Source organism: Saccopteryx leptura, chromosome 2, assembly GCF_036850995.1.
Source record: "Saccopteryx leptura isolate mSacLep1 chromosome 2, mSacLep1_pri_phased_curated, whole genome shotgun sequence".
Lineage (NCBI taxonomy): Eukaryota > Metazoa > Chordata > Mammalia > Chiroptera > Emballonuridae > Saccopteryx > Saccopteryx leptura.
This window is the reverse complement of record NC_089504.1, coordinates 25,171,248-25,188,147: the sequence shown is the minus strand read 5'-3', so window position 1 is coordinate 25,188,147 and position 16,900 is coordinate 25,171,248. Positions and strand designations below refer to the sequence as shown.

The 16,900-nt window shown below is 48.9% G+C and overlaps 1 protein-coding gene across 2 annotated transcripts in view; it reads right to left on the bottom strand.

Annotated features, from left to right (window-relative positions):
* Positions 1 to 16,900, bottom strand: part of EPB41L4B (erythrocyte membrane protein band 4.1 like 4B) — a 137,814-nt gene that overhangs the window by 72,501 nt on the left and 48,413 nt on the right. For both annotated transcript variants that reach the window (XM_066367489.1, XM_066367488.1), the window contains exons 3-12: positions 16,389 to 16,431; positions 14,697 to 14,775; positions 12,184 to 12,228; positions 10,325 to 10,377; positions 4,848 to 4,968; positions 3,734 to 3,821; positions 3,487 to 3,575; positions 3,103 to 3,172; positions 2,834 to 3,003; positions 681 to 790 (exon numbers count right to left, since the gene is read on the bottom strand). In XM_066367489.1, coding sequence (XP_066223586.1) covers positions 681 to 790; positions 2,834 to 3,003; positions 3,103 to 3,172; positions 3,487 to 3,575; positions 3,734 to 3,821; positions 4,848 to 4,968; positions 10,325 to 10,377; positions 12,184 to 12,228; positions 14,697 to 14,775; positions 16,389 to 16,431 — 868 coding nt within the window. The remainder of the gene's footprint in view (positions 1 to 680; positions 791 to 2,833; positions 3,004 to 3,102; positions 3,173 to 3,486; positions 3,576 to 3,733; positions 3,822 to 4,847; positions 4,969 to 10,324; positions 10,378 to 12,183; positions 12,229 to 14,696; positions 14,776 to 16,388; positions 16,432 to 16,900) is intronic.

The following is a 16,900-nucleotide window of genomic DNA, read 5'->3' as shown; positions in this document are numbered from 1 at the left end:
GTTGACCTATGATAATCCTGAGAAACGAGTGGGTACATGAAGACAAATGTGGGAAATGGAGAAGAAAATACGAATGCATCCAATGAGAAAGACTAAAGATAAGATGGGAAAATACGAATGCATCCAATGGGAAAGACTAAAGACAAGATGGGAAAATACGAATGCATCCAATGGGAAAGACTAAAGACAAGATGGCACAAGTGGCCCAATTACCAGCAAGAGAATCCTCCTAGGTTATGTGCCCCCCCCCCCCCCCGCCCCAAAGCTTTGGAAAACTCATAGATACAGAGAACACACTGATTGATGGTTGTCACTGGGAGGGAGGTGGGTGTATGGGTAAAGGGGAAGGGGATTAAGAAGAACATACTTTCAGGTATAAATCACAGGGCGTAATGTACACAGCACAGGGGAATATAGTGTAAAAACTACGCCCAGTGAGAGATGGTTACTAGACTTAGAGTGCTGATCACCTTGCAAGGTATATAAACATTGAAGTGTTATGCCGTACACCTGAACCTGATAGAGCGTTATATATAATTTAAAACATACAAATAAAAAGGTTCTGAATGACTGAGCAGAACAATAGGAAGTTCCTTCACAATCTGCTTTCCCAAGCTCCTCGGGGATTAACCAACTAGACCAGAATGTAAAATTCCAAGACAGAATGACAAACACACCACCTTTGAAGGTCGAATGTCTCCGGGATGGATAGCGTTTACTAGGCTTCCTCTCGAAGGTGCTGGTTCTTCGTAACCGGGCCCCATGCGTCGCTTGATATTCTGTCCGCCCACTGGAAAGCAAATATCTTACTGCAGGTTGCCAATATCAGCATTATCAGGACATTACACATATCTGAAAGCGAACTTTTATTTCCAAGGGTTCCGATGTCAATTTCAACTTCAATCATGACTCGTTTGGTAAAAAACACTATGAATTCCACCTTCCATTTGGAAATAAAACCACCTTTGCCAAAGCCAGGCTGTTTGATAGAGGTGGGTGTTTCCATCAAAGGACAAAACCCACAATTTAGGTACCAGTGACTTGGCTGCGCCCAAAAAGCGGGTTCGAGTACTTGGAACATTTCACTCAGAGAACACTGATTTGCACACATAATAACCTTTCATAAAACAAATTACGCAGGCATTTAAATCTTTTAAAAGGCTGTTATCAATGACCACTTATCTAAACCTCGGCTTTGCTTGTTAAGCCAAGGGAAACATTGCTTCTCTCACCGGGGCTTTTTGGTTTCTCAACCAAGGCGCTGCCCAGCTTCCCGGAGGCATGCTGTTTTGGTCTGATCTGGGACTACCTCATTCCGGCCACTCTCAGCTCAGGATTTACCACATGGAAGGGGCCATGTGCCGCCTGCTCTAGGAGCCTCCAAGGGGCAACCTCATCTCTCAACCCCCCTTTCCTTCCAAGCTTCTCCTCAAAGAACAGAATGGAGCCTGGTCTGGGTCAAATCCTTGGGGAGCTGCCCAGGATGGAAAAACCTGCCTCGGCAACCACCCAACTGGCCTCCCCTGCTCACTCTGACCACGAGCAGACAGCGGCACCCCCGTGCGGCGTCTGCGTTAACCTTTGTAGTCCTGACGTTCTCCATCCTCCACAGAATCCCCGGGAGCTGATTCTCCGAGAGGACTTGGTCCTCCCCACCCCCACCTTGCTTGCAGCATTTAAAAATACATTCAAACAAAATAATTCTTTAAGCACAAGTGCACAGCCCTTCCCTTGCAGAGGAGATAAATTTGAAATGAGCTGATCTTTTGGCACCTTTAAACAGAGTTCAAGGACATGCCATGTGTGGGTAGAGGTTATGAAATATGTGAAGTCAAGCCTGAGATCTTGTAAGAGCTCTTCTCAGAGCTGTAAATGCGCTTCAGAAATCAACCTCGGGAGCATATTTAAAATGCACAGGCCTTATTCATACATGCACATGTGGGCACCCATAGATTCTGACTATAAAGGTCTTCGATGAGGTCCTAAGTCCTCACTTTTAATAAACACTGAAGGGAGTTTCCATGCACTTTGAGACATGGTCTCAGAATCATAAGTAAAAAAAAAAAAAATCAGAATAATTTCTCTGATTTTTTTCTTGGTCTTTTCAGATCAAATGTTTACTGGCCCATCCTGGGTCACTCACACACATATATTAACACCTGCTCTCATTCTTCAATGCCACCGAGTGTCTTGCTCGACATTGGCATGTGAGTAGTGGCAACATAGTAGTGGTTAAAGTGTAAGAGTCAGACCACGTGGGGTTGAAGCTCGGCTCTACCACTGACTGACTGTGACTCAGGGCAGATTATGTACCCCCCCCCCGCCAGCCCATTTCCCCATCTGTAAAATGGGGGTGACCAGGGGACCTATCTTTAGAAGGTGGCAGGGGCGGGGGCCGTTGGGACATGAAAAGCCCTAGGGCAGTGTGCTGTGCAGAACTTTCCACAGCGATGCTGACGCTCTATGGCCATGCTGCCAGTGTGGTCACCACCTGTCTCATGTGCCCTGGCTACTTCCACGTGGTCCGTGACACTAAGAACCTGTATTTTCAAGTTCCTTTAATATTAAGGAATCTAAACAGCCACATGGGCCTAGTGTTGATTGTATCAGTCTAGCTGGAGTTAAATGTCAGCTATTAATAACTTTGTTAGTATTATCCTCATTCCATCCATTGAGAACAGAGGCTGAAAGAGCTTCAAGGACTTGACTAAAGGTCAGAGCTTAAAGAAGCAGGGACCCGACGCCCAGCCCGAGCCCGCAGCTCCGGGGACACACGCACCCCCGCTGCCCCTCCTTCACAACATGCGACCGTGCTGTGGAAAACGGTTCCCACCTGAACCGGAAGCGAGATCCCAGCCGGATGAAGTCTGATCTGGTCGACTTGCTGTTCCCCAGCGTCCGCAGTCGGAAGAAGGCGTGGTGCTCCACGGCGCATTTCCAGAGGTGCTTGCAGGTCCTGGCGCTGTCCAAGCGGAAGACGAACGTGTGCTCCTGCTCCCGGCCCTTCACGGGGAAGCACAGGGTGCTTGTTTCAGTGGGCGTTGCGGGCGCGGACGTAGGGCGCATGGCGGCCAGGAGCACACCCGGGAGAGCCAGGCTTACCTGGTCATCGTCCTCCACCACCACCAGTGTCAGTTTGCTCTTTTTAAAATCCATTTTGGTGATTTTAGGCCTGGTCAGAGAGAAAACATTGTAAAAGCACAATCTGCAGGAAAACCACGCGTTCCTCTAACGAACAGTTTCCTTTCTACTTTTAAAGCTCAGATTGGCCACAAAATCATTCGTTCATTTACACGTGATTATCCAGAAGCCTCATTGCCATTGCCAGACACCCACACTCATGAGAGCATGGTGTGGTTTTCATTTTTTTTTTTTTTTTTTTAATGAATCAGGGTGTTGCAAATATCCCTCAATAATCATCCATCACATATAATTCCACCACAAAATAGGAAAAGACATTTTTAATATTAGACAAAACTAAATTACCAAAAGAATAAGCCTATTTTGTTAGCTCCTTCAAAGATTAATATGCCTGTCGGGGTCAGTCCAAGAGAATATTCACAGCCATCTCTTCCCTACAAATAAATGAAGTGACAATCGGTAGAAGGTTCTAACAGGTCGTCACAGAGCAGAATGCAAAAACAGTTCGCTCACCAGTTACTGAGTGTGCACACCGTTCACACATCGCTCAGCCACAGCCAGACCCAATGACTGAAATGCACCCCGTTCTTACCCTGACAACGTGCATGTCTACCCCATACATTTCCAGCCACTTCGCTTTATTCAGATAGGACAGTTCCGCCTGGGCAGGGCTCTTTCCCCTTAGAAAAACCAAGGGAAATACATGTAAACTGCAACTCGTACACCCACAAAATCCTGAGGAGCACAGCCACACACAGAGGGGTTTTATGCAACAATGGAAAGGAATGAAGGACACCGTGTATGTTAACACACCTGTGGAACAGACCGCTAATAGGATCGGAAGGGGACAGGGCAGTGCTTGTAATGTGAACACCCGAGGAGACGGTTTTTTGGTGCGTAGATGCGGGTATGCACGTGCTAAAGAAGGCTGAGGACGCACACTGTGGGCTCACAGAGGTTGCCGTGAGGGGGTACAGGGGGTGTATGACTGCAACCACACGTTTCTATGTGACATAAGAATGCATGGGGGTCACTCTTTGTTTCCAAAAAAATGTTGTCCGTTCTTCAGAAGGACTGAGGGGATAACAGGACACCATCCTATGTTTCTCAGTCCAAGAGTGACTTGGAACAGGCGGAGTTTGGAGAAGATGGGCTGGGAAGAAAGAAAGGCTAAATAAAGTCTGGGAAACTTGTGGGTGGAGACCCTACCGGTAGCCCAGGTGTAAGCACGTCAGACTGGGGTGTCTGTGGGGGAAAGGAGGAAAAAGCCCCAAGATAAATGACGGCTGATTTTAGCTGCGGTGACCACATGTCCTGAAATACAGTGCCACATAACACACGGTCTCAAAAAGGAGTGTCCCTGTAGAGGACAACCTGACATATTTCTGAAGAGCTCACACTAGAAGTGCAGACAGACCATGGACAGAGACCCAGGTGTGTGGACCATATCAGGGCAGCGACTCGCTGCTTCCTTCAGGCGGGGAGAGCCGGGGTCGGCGAATCGGGACTGGGCTCTGTAACTCAGAGAAACAGGGGTACGCTTTGGTCCTGACTGTACATCTCCGGAAAGAGAGACGGTGTGTGGGCCTTTGGAAAAACAGGACTGAGGCACAGGAGAGAGGCGACGAGGTGGGGCTGCGACTGAACAGCAGATGAAAGAATCTTACGGACGCTTAACAAGTTACAAAATAAACACGTCAAGGTACCTGCACTCTTTCCACCTCTGGAAGATATCAAACTCCATGGCTTCTGTCTGATTTGGGATGAACCGAAACTCAGACACAAGCTCTGGCGTGTGTTCCGGAAGCTCGCACTCCCCAAGCTCCGCTGCAGGTTTCACAGGAGGGAGAAAAACAGGAGACGTTGAGTGCTGCGCGTTCCTGCTGCAGCCAGGTCCAAAGGCTCATTTTACACGGTTAAAAAAGCGCAGGTACCCCAAATGTATACCTGTCTCCTTCCAGGAGGACCTGATTCCCACTCGGTACTCACAGGACATCCAGAACCCCCAGGAGTCATTCCAGTGCTCTCCCCGTTGGAGGAAACACCATTACCTTAGCAACTGTCTTCTTCCCAACTACATCTCCTACCCAGAAAGGCCCCGATTACATTGCCCCTGCGAGGTGGTAGAGCCTGAATCTGCAATAAAAGGCAATTTGCAGGGACTCGGGGCCTGCCCAGAAACATCCACTTAACAAAGCTCCCGTTAAGGAGGTGGGTCTGAGCAGCACTCCAGGGTCTGCAGTGCTGGAGAGGAGCAATCAGGAATTCAGACCATGCAGAATCCAGGGGAAAAAATGTATCGGGAGGGAGAGGGAAGGAGTGAGGGAGGAGGGGGTGCGATGGCTGCAGGAGCAGCTGCGGCAGCTCAGGCAGAACCGGGGAGGGAGCTGGTCGTGCAGGGAGGAGGGACAGCCACGTGGGCTATCCCTGCAAAAAGCCCACAGTGTGCAGCAGTGTCCTCGCTCTCACCAAGTACCCACAGCACGGAGGGCCCGAGGGCCCCGGGGCCCCGCTCCTCCAGGACAGGAACGAGAAAATCCAGGCCCCCCTCCCCGCCTCGCCTCGGCAGCTCAGGAAGCAGATCCCACACCAGCAGCAGCAGCCCCTGGGGCCTCCTCCCAGCGCAGGGTCTCAGACCCCATCTCAGTCCTCCCAAAGCGAAGCCTGCCTTTTCTAAAGATGCCCAGGAAGTGGGTGCACACGTGACTCTGAAAGGCACTGATCTACGGTAGCGGTTTTTAAACATGAGTGTGCGTCAGTCAGGGTCACCTGGAGGGTTCGTTACAACACCCATTGCTGGACCTCACCCCCAGCAATTCCGGTTACATGAGTCTGGAGTAAGGCCTGAGAATTCACATTTCTAGCTGGTTCCCAGACGGTGCTGATGCGGCTGACCCAGGGAACACACTTTGAGAACCACTGCTGAACACAACAAACCCCAACCACTGGCCAGCCAGCAGATGCCTGGGTATCTTCAGTGACAGTAACTCACTGCGTGCCCAGCATCCCTCCCCATCGCCCCATGTGGGCCGCACCAGGCCTGGCATGGGCTGCTGAGGCCTCCAGCTGGCTTGCAGAAGTGGATACACCTTCCCTGCTCACACAGGGAAGGCAGTCGTACAGGCTCGGGGGGCTGGGGGTGGGGGTGGGGGAGCCTATCTGAGACTGTCTGACACAGGGCAGGGACCTAGTGACTGTTTTCTCACTTGACTGCAGCCCCTCGTCTGCACCTCTAAAGTGGACAGCACCCCGTAAGACCATCAGGTGGACTGGGTCATGGTGTGCAGCTGCTTGGTACCTTGGGCACAGTCACTAATGAAGGCTGCCCTGGAAGTATCTGCCCAGGGAAGGCGAGGTCTGAGCTTCCACGGTGGGAGACCACCACTGACGTCTGGCCAAGAGGGCCCCCCGAAACTGGAGACCCAGCAAGCCCCCAGGGGCAGTGTGGGAAGAGATCTCCTAGATATGGACCACTCTTCCCTTGCATCCATGGGCCAAAGCGAGGCAACGGAGCCCTGCGTTTACGGGTGTAGTCTGGACAAGTCCACGGACACCATCAAGCACAGGAGGGAGAAGCCAGACAATGACAGGATCTCCCTGGGTCCCTCCTCACCACAGCTGGACTAAAACAGGCCTGGGGGAGACTCATTTTGAGAGAGCATGCCTGCCTTGCAAGAAGAACCTGCTGGCAAAACCTGACACTTCACTCAGTCTGCCAACGAAGGAACGAACGCTGCAGCCAGGGCCCCAGCCGTGGAGGGGGCGGAACCGGCTCAGACCCAGGAGGGCGTGAATGACGCCTCTGCTGCACACGGTCTGTGCGATCGGGGCAAGTCACGGAACCTCTCTGGGTCTCTGACGCTTTATCTGTAAAATGGGGACTGTCACAGGGATGAAACAAGATCATGGACACACAACGAATGATTATCCCCTTCTCCTTTCTTCCCTGTTTTTTTTTTTTTTTTTTTGCCTGAATTACATTTAAAATCTACCATAAATTTGCTTCCCTAAAGAACACAGCCTCGAGGCAGGGCCACTGCATCCTAACTCTGGAAGCACCACGAATTCAAGGACAACTGCAGCACGAATGTCTTCAAGGCACAGGAAGAAACACAACCTTTCCTGCTATTCAAACCCACAGAGATGCTCTAGTGATCTTTCTAGTCTGAGGCGAGCCAGCTCGGCGGTGGCTGAACTGAAAAGCAAGCTGCAGCATTAACTGATGGGATGGGGAGAAGGAGGCACCGAGGGACAATGTAACAGGCACTTCCCGTAGACATGGGCGCGTCTAAGTCTTCGTCTTTTTATTTGTACCTGACGTCATGAGCGCATCTTAAATTACACTAATGTGGTTCTAACGCAAATGAGTCATTTCTCTGAGAAGGGCTCACAGACAGCTGATCTTCTCGTCTGTGTTGGTTCTGGGGCAAGGCGTCCAGTTCTGCTAGAGCGGAACTCTTGTGACTGTGGTGTTGCCTTCGTCACACAGGGCGGGGTAGTAGGGACATGTGTGCCCCATCCTCTAATCTTATTCCCGACAACATATGGGTTTACTTCTTGCACCTATGGCCAGAGGAAGAAACCCCCTCCGGTGGATTGGGGGTGGGGAGGCCCCAGGTCTGACGTGGATGCTTTCATCCCATTAACTATACACCCTGACATCTGCTAGGCCATCAAGCCTGATGGGATAACCTCCTGGCAACTCAAACTCCCGGTGGATGCTACAGGACAAGCCGGGAAAATCCGTACCTGGTCAAGGTAGACCGTCCTTTCCCAGGTTCTCCAAGCCATTACACATCCTTGTGACACTTCTCATAAGGACTGTTATATTAGGAATATATGGATGTGAGGCACTGAGCATTGTACGGGGCAAAGACGGTGACAGATGGCAACATCATCACCTGTACCACCAACTCCTTCCGACCTCACGGGCAGGCTCCCCCATCACCCAAAGCCCTTGGGGGCCTCTGCAGTTTCACTCAGGGCATTCTGAGTGAAGCACTGAGCGCCGACGACATGCCAAGCCCCGTCAGAGGATAAGACAGCTGACTAAGGAATAGAAGTATCAGAGAATGGGAATGACCTGACGGCACGAGAAGTCATCTTTATGAGCACACACAGGAAATACACGGACTAAAAATGCCGAGCGGAAAACCATCCACAAAATTTGTACATGACTGAACAGAGTTATATTTTAAAACTCCACTCAAACCCCACAGACAGAATCTCTGGTTGTCTGTGGCTGGCAGGACGGGGTGGGAGGGGCAGCGGGGGCTACTTCCTTCCTTCTGCTCGTCTGTAGTGCTGTCGTACTAGTTTTCTCTAATAAGCATGTACTGGTTTTGTCATTTGAAAAGTCTTAGATCAACTTTTAGAAAACTGGTAAATACAAAAGTGGGAAGCCAAACCTTATCACGGTATTCAAAACTAATTAGTAATTATGAATGAATAATTCATTATTCTGTGGGAGCCAACGAACACACTGGTAAGTGAGTCCACAGCATATGTCTATGTGAGGCACTGATGAAATTCCTTCTGTGCCGTTACACACGACTATCCTCTTAATTAGCGCTGGAGCCTTCGGCAAGGGTTTCTTGTGCACTTGGAAGATCCACCAGGGCTTCGCATGGGCCAACGAGTCACCGCTCACAGTCAGGCAGAAGCTTCCTGTCAGACTCCCGCCCACGTGCTGATGACCCTCCACCAATGCTTCTCACCCGGTCACCTGCATACTCGGTGGAGACGCCACTGGAGGTCCCACGGGCACCTCTCAGCCAAGAGACCCCACACTAATGTCTCCTCCACCGGAACCCAGTTCTTCTTCTAACCATTCTGTAACCGATCCTCGATCCTCGAGAGCAGCCTATGAGTCACTCTGACTCCTCTCTCAACACCTGTCTGACCAGGTCCTTCTCCTGTCTCCAAAGCAGTTTGTTTACTTGTTTGTTTGTTTGTTTTGGGGTGCGTGTGTGTTTAACCCCTGCCTCTAATCAATTTTTTTAAAAAAATTTTTTTAAATTGATTTTAGAGACAAAGATGAAAGGAAAGAGGAGAGGGAGGGGGAGAAAGGGAGAGAGGAAGAGAGGGAGAAGGGGAGAGAGAGAAGAAGAGAGGAAGAGAGGGAGGGAAGAGAAGGAGGGAGGAGAGGGAGGGAAGAGAGGGAGAAAGTGGGAGGAGGGAAGAAAGGAGAGGGAGAGAGGGAGGGGGAGGGAGGGAAGAGGGAGAGAAGGAGAGAGGAGGGAGGGGGGAGGGAGGGGAAGAGAGGGAGAAGAGAGACAGGGAGGGGGGAGAGAGAGGGAGGGGAAGAGAGGGAGGGAGGCAGGGAGAAGGAGAGGGACAGAGTGGGGGGAGGGAAGGAGAAGGAGAGGGGGAGAAGGGAGAGGGGGAGAGGAAGAGGAAGAAGGAGAGAGGAGGGGAGGGAGGAGGGGGAGCAGGGAAGCACTCATTTGTTTTTGCACTTAGTTGTGCATTAATTGGTTGCTTCCTGTATGTGCCCTGACAGGGAATCAAACCCACAACCTTGGTGTTTTGGGACAACGCTCTAACTAACTGAGTAACCAGTCAGGGCCCTGAATCAGTTCCCTTTTTTCACAGCAGCACCTCATCACTGTACCCCCAGCGACAGTCTTGGCCTTTTTCTAGCCCCTTCTCCCATCACAGCGTAGCCTTCCTAAAGGCACTTCTAACCAGGCCTCTCTCTCTGAGAAGCCTTCCAAGGCACCATTGCTGACACATGGAATTCGTGCTCTTTAAAGGGGTCCAAAGCTGCCTACCTATCCAGCTTCTTGAGCAGCCTCGTCCGACAGCAACCACTGGTACTCTTCTGCACAGACTTTCCCACTGGTACTCTTCTGCACAGACTTTCCCACTGGTACTCTTCTACACAGACTTTTCCACCCCGTGCCTTGGCCCCTTTGATCACATTCATTTACTGAGCCCTCCACGGGCCCTCCTCTTCCAAGCCTCCTGCAGGGCTCTATTCCTGGAGGGACTACCCTGGACTCTGTACAGACAGAGTACGTGGTCCTTGCCATGTGGTCCGCAAGCTCCTTGAGGACAAGACCACATCATATTCATCTATACCCCCGGAGGAGAGGACTGTGCCTGGTGCATGGTAGGTACTCATTTGTTGAAATGAAAGCAATCACATTAAAATACTAATAACCACTAAAGAACAAAGTACCTTGTAGACAGAGAGCAGCTAATTCCACAGCTGTTTCATAGGGGCATTTCAACCTTGAAGAAAAATTAAAAAAGAAATTAATTTCACATATGAACTTTAATACTCATAACCATATAAAATGTCACTAAAAGTCATTTGTTCAAAGGTAGTGATCTTTAGGTAAGGATGTTGGGTCTCTGTGGTTTCTCTTTTTGCTGTCCACATTACAGAATGCAAGCAAGCTGACTTATACTACAGATTTCTCAAAATCAGTTCTCGTCTGCTGGTAACATAACCCAATCTAGATGTAAGTTCTATCAGCCCTGTGGGCAGTTTCAGCAATTTCACCATAATGAGGAAATAGAATGAAAAGCCTTCCCTTCGCTTTATTATTTTTAAACTTTCTTATCTTGATATATAGTTCATGCGCCTTTCCAAGCTGCCTTAAATCTTTCTTGAAATGAGGTCATGATATTAAAAATACATAGACAGACACAATAGCTAACACTGCCAGGACAGCTGGATACATTCAAGCATTCTACTAAGTATAACTGAGGCAGAGCCATACAAGAGTACTTGCTAATCAGGATCTCATTCTTAGTTAACATTACAAATTTAGTTAGAAAAATAACAATGGCATACATTGGTATAGCACTTCATGGTTTCCAGAGTGTTTTCATCTGTACTGTCCAATTTGCTAAAGGAGGGGAGTTTGTAAACCCCTGGGATGGGTGTTGCCGGGGCTCCCCCAAGCCCTATTCAGAGATGAGGAAATGAGTGTTCCAGCATCTTGCTCAAGGTCATCCAGCTGGTAGGAGGCAGTGCTGGGAACCAGAACACCATTCTGCTTTGAAGTACAAGTACATCAAGCCGAAGTGCGTGTAAATGGCAAAGTGCTATACAAATGCAAGATGGCGCCATTAGTATTTTTCCAAACTAAGAACATTTACTGAAGTTAAGAGGCCTTTAGTATGAGGAGCACAGTATGGAGAAAGGAGGGGGCAGACACACTCAGAATACGCACATCAGTCAAAGATCTGTATTGCATGGCTGAATAAGGCAAATGTATACACTGTACAATCCACTTGTTCTATTGTGCACGTTCCACTAAGCTTTTATTTATAGCGCGTGTTCTCTTAAGAGTTTGCAAAGATGGAAATCACGTTTTAGATGTCCTTCAGATTATATCCGGGTATCGCTTTTTAGATTCAGTATAGCCTTAGTTTTTCATGTGCAAGAAAATATTTCATTGCGTATGCTGAAACCAACACGATTGTAAAAGCTATGACTGCAAATCGCGTATCTTGGAAGTAAAGTTATATTGCATGTAAAATCAACCACTTCAGTGGCAAGGCTCCTTGTTCTTAACAATCATGGTGTAGCCAGAGGCCTAGTGATTAAAAACCACTTTTAAGAGGGGCAAAGGAAATGAGATGAACTGTCTAAACTTCTTTTTATGAGAATCAGAACATAACCTCTTTACATTATTTAATGCAGATGGTGATGATGAGACTTTTTGACTGTCCAAATACTTGTAAGTGTATACATACTAATAACGTATCTTGCTTGCAAATACGACAAAAGCCATTATGAATGGGGCAGTGATGTGATCGGGAAGAGAATTATTCCCAAATACACATCACTTAAGATATTAAATGCTCTTGGAAATGCTTCAAGCCATAGAGTAATCACTTAAAATAAGATGATGACAGTGATACAAGTATTAGACTCACTTTACAATGCCTGGTGTACTTTTTTTTTGAATTTTGGAAAGGGAACAAGGGTAAGAGAGTTAAAAACAAAAAACAAAAACAGTGAATTATTTCGAAATATACTGCGATCTATCCCAGGTTGGAGAGTTAGAACAAAAACGTACTTACTTTCCTGAAAGAATGTCATGCCTGAGTTGTAAAACAAACAGGTACCTGACAAACATATACAAAAGTCAACAGAGGGGTCAGACCACTCTTTCCCAGCCGCTTCCGACCCCGAGGGCCCATCATACACCCCGCCCCCCACGCAGCCCGGAATTCTGCATTGTAAGAAGGGAGTCCAACTCAAATGAGAGCTGTGGTGGAAGCATCCCCGCCTGCGTCTCCAGGAAGGCATCCCAGGTCCTAGCCAGGAAGGGGATGCCCGTCTCCAGGAAGGCATCCCAGGTCCTAGCCAGGAAGGGGATGCCCGTCTCCAGGAAGGCATCCCAGGACCTAGCCAGGAAGGGGATGCCCGTCTCCAGGAAGGCATCCCAGGACCTAGCCAGGAAGGAGATGCCCGTATGCAACTCGCAAGATACTCGGGGGATGGAGCATGGAACACGGCACAGTCCGGTGGCGGCCTCTACAACCCCTCGGGTGTCCCAGAAGAGAGCCACCCACGGCACGCGGTGCTCACACGCAGCAGGCACGCCACGTTTCCAATCACAGGGCAGGTGGAGCCAGGGAAGGCGGCCCAGCCCCACCGGGAAGTCCAGGAAGCGGCATCTGACTGCATCAGAGTTTACAGCTGGTTGTAGTTAGCCGCTGCTAAGAGGCTTTTTCTGACGCAGTTTAACTGCAGACTCTGTCTCTTAAAAAAACGGTGTATGGGTGAGAGTGTGCACGCCCTGTGCCCGCGCACACGCACGAAGCGGACATCCTGGAACGGACCGCAGCTGCCGGTTACAGGGGTAACGAAAACTGGGGAAGAGGGCAGCCAACAACACAAGTAGGCTTCACTGAAGCGAAAAAAATTAAGTTTCTTTCTCGGCTTAAATAAGTGGGTTTTTTTTTGTTTGTTTTTGTTTTTTTAACAGATGAATGTGGGCACTTTAGACTGCTTTGTAAAAACCACAAAGCTGCCCACGCTCCCCACTCCACACCGAGGGAATCAGATTCTCACACACCAGAGTGGTGCCCAAGGAACTGAGTTGGTCAAAGCGTCCCAGGTGTTTCTGATTCGCACCACCCTGGGTAAGGGCCGCTTGCTTTGATGACAGAAGCAGCAGCACGTTGCATAAAGGGCTCTGAAGGAAAATACTAGAGTCATTTAAATTTGTTTGAACTTTGAAAACAATGCAGAGTCACTCTCTGTGGAACGGATATAGGATAATGTGGGTGACCCAGAAATCAATGGGGAGTGGGAGGGGGGGAGCCTGAAGGTTCTGGTAGACTCCAGAATGTTCCTGCCTGAGATCAGTGCTGAATCACCACTGAACTCAGTCCTCACATCGAGGAGGACAGGGTGACATGGCCAGAACTTCCAGCTCCTCCAGGAAAACCGAACGACAGAAGCCCCATCGGCCTCCCTGGTGGGGAGGGGTGGGGAGGGGTGATACACAGTCTTTTTTTTTTTTTTTTTTTTGTGGCAGAAACAGAGAGAGTCAGAGAGAGGTACAGACAACAGGAAGGGAGAGAGATGAGAAACATCAATTCTTCGTTGTGGTTCCTTAGTTGTTCATAGATTGATTTCTCATATGTGCCTTTTCTTAGTTGTTCATTGATTGATTTCTTATATGTGCCTTGACTGGGGGGGGGGGGCTACAGCAGACTGAGTGACCCCTTGCTTGAGCCAGCGATCCTGGGCTCAAGCTGGTGAGCCTTGCTCAAACCAGATGAGCCCGTGCTCAAGCTGGCGACCTCGGGGTGTCGAACCTGGGTCCTCAGCATCCCAGTCCGACGCTCTATCCACTGCGCCACCACCTGGTCAGGCGATACGTAGTCTTGAAAGTGTTACTTAGGTGGTCATCGAGCTAGTGGTCAATACCATGGACTACCCAGCAGCTTACATGACACCACTTCCTGGCCATCCCACAGAATGACAAGGGAGGTTCTGGGGACATCAGACAGGAGTGGGTAGAGAATCTCACTGATAAACGGGTGGCTGGAGGGAAACCCCACCCTCAAAATGTTTTTTTGTTTGTTTTTTGTCTCTTTTGCTTCAACAGTCTCTGCAGTCTGACCGAGAGTGGCAGGCACACCATAAAAGGGACTCGGTGGGGCTGAAAGGTAATAGAGAGTCTGTAACAACTCTGATAGTATTATATTAACACTCAAGGGAGTATTTTGCAGTCCCTTAAAAATAAAAGTAAGACAGCAGAGACTTTTCTTCTCTGACAAAATATACATATATATATATAAAGTGCCCCGGGAAATTACCCCCAGGGTCAACTAAACAGAAATGCGACAGGAAAATACATCTTTTCATTTTGATTCTCTAAGCAAAAGGTCAAATTAAGCCAAGTGTGGACTGGCAGCCAAATACAGAGATAAGCACAGGCAAAATGCTAAGAACTCTTGCTCAGAATATAAAACCAGCAGAGAGGGAGGCCAACCCCCAGTCTAGAAGACCCATGCGTTCTCAGTCAGGCAAGTGCAGAGAGATGCGGGGCGGGGTCTGGTTCCAAGTCTTGTCCTACCTTGTAAACTCTTCGCGAAGGTTGTTCGGTTCTGAAGAATAGTATTTAACTCGAAAGTGCAAGGCGTAAGCAGGTCCAACTACACACATGGAGGTGGAAGGTTGAAGAGGTTTCCCCACATTATGAAGATCACAGAATGGACCAAAGGAAAAACATTAAGGCTATTAACACATTCGCCATCACATTGGGAGGCAAACACAGAGCAGTGTTTACAAAGCCAGTACTGTACCGTCCTTGGCAACCGTGATTTGGAAAACTAAAAAGAATCATGTCAGCCAAGATGGCTGAGCTAGGTGCCCCCTAGATGAATTATAAACAACTGACATTCATCCTTCACCCTGGACTGCCATGGTGCTCCAAATGGGTACTAACTTTTTGCAAAATATTAAGTAGACTCAGGAAAGGGATACATGAACAACTAATTGTTCTGTTGTCTACATAATATACAGAAGTATCTTGAAAGTATTATATTTTAAAAAGTTATCCAGGCAGCCCTGGCCGGTTGGCTCAGTGGTAGAGCATCGGCCTGGAGTGTGGAAGTCCAGGGTTCGATTCCCAGCCAGGGAACACAGGAGAAGCGCCCATCTGCTTCTCCACCCCTCCTCTTCTCCTTCCTCTCTGTCTCTCTCTTCCCCTCCCGCAGCCAAGGCTCCATTGGAGCAAAGTTGGCCCGGGCACTGAGGATGGCTCCTTGGCCTCTGCCTCAGGTGCTAGAATGGCTCCAGTTGCAACAGAACAATGCCCCTGATGGGCAGAGTATCACCCCCTGTTGGGCATGCTGGGTGGATCCGGGTAGGGGGCATACAGCAGTCTGGCTCTTTGACTCCTCACTTCTCACATCAGAAAAATACAAAAAAAAAAGTTACCCCCACGCATAAACAACACTGAAGAAATGTGGCCCCCACACCTGAAACATGGGAGCTGGACCTGTTTCAGATCTCTCTGGGTCCCCCACTTCTCTGAGCCTACTTTACTACTCATTAGAAAGGGACAGTATTGGCCCTGGCTGGTTAGCTCAATGGTAGAGCATTGACCCAGTGTGTCCAAATCCCAGTTTCGATTCCCTGCCAGGGCACACAGGAGAGGAGACCATCTGCCTGCCTTTCCCACCTCCTCCTTCTCTCTTTCTCTCTCTCTCTTCCCCTCCCACAGCCAGTGGCTTGAATGATTTGAGCATGTTGGCCCTGGGTACTGAGGATGGCTCCTTCAAGCCTCCACCTCAGGCACTAAAAATAGCTCGGTTGCAAGCATGGCCCCAGATGGGCAGAGAATTGACCCCAGATGGGGATTGCCAGATGGATCCCGGTTGGGGCACATGAGACAGTCTGTCTCTGTATCTCCCCTCCTCTCACTAAAAACAAAATAAAATAAAAAAACCCAAAACAAGCGACAGTATTAAGTGTTAAGTCCTGCTTCCGAACAGCAGATCCATCAGATCTCATGGGCAGGGGTGTCTGATTTCAAACAAGGGCATCCAGTCTGATTTTTCATATCCACCAGAAATGCTTGTTCACATTCTAAACTCTAACCCTTGGCCAGCCTTGCAAAATTAAAAATCATCCAGTTAATACAGACTCTCTTTAAATAACGCTCCCAGGTTCTAATGAAAACAGAATGCTTGAAAACACTGGCGAAGGAGTTGACTTCCCAATAAAAAGAAATCAATGAGTAGGCTGAATTCTGCTTACTTACTTTTCATCTGCTTTTTTATGGGTTTGGAATGATCCAGCCAGTGCTGAAAAGAAAGGAAACGTTTCTTTAGGAATAATAGTGCATCGGCAAGAGTATACAGACCTGAGTACCCTCCTCTGCAGACCACGGTAATTCCCCCCATAAAAACCAGACACTGGCCTGGATCTCGAGTGCTTAGGCTGGGGGCCTGCAAACTGCTTGGGATGGTATAAAAAAAAAATCTGTGCTTATGCATATAGTGCTTTTTTCCAGGGGAACAGGGCCCAGAGCTTCCATAAGCCTTTCAAAGAGGCGTCTGAAAGAACTCAAGAACCCTTTAACTAACTGCTCTGTCAAGTCCCCTCCAGTCAGTGCGGCCAACTGCCTCTTCCTGAGTTCACGTTACAGCCAGTCTCCCCCAGTCAGTCCAGGTCTCTCTTCCTCCGGTCAAGACTACAGAAGCACTTCTGAGGATCTCTGATCACTCGCTGGTCCTGGAGTTCTGTTGCCCTAAACTCTGAAATTATAAAACT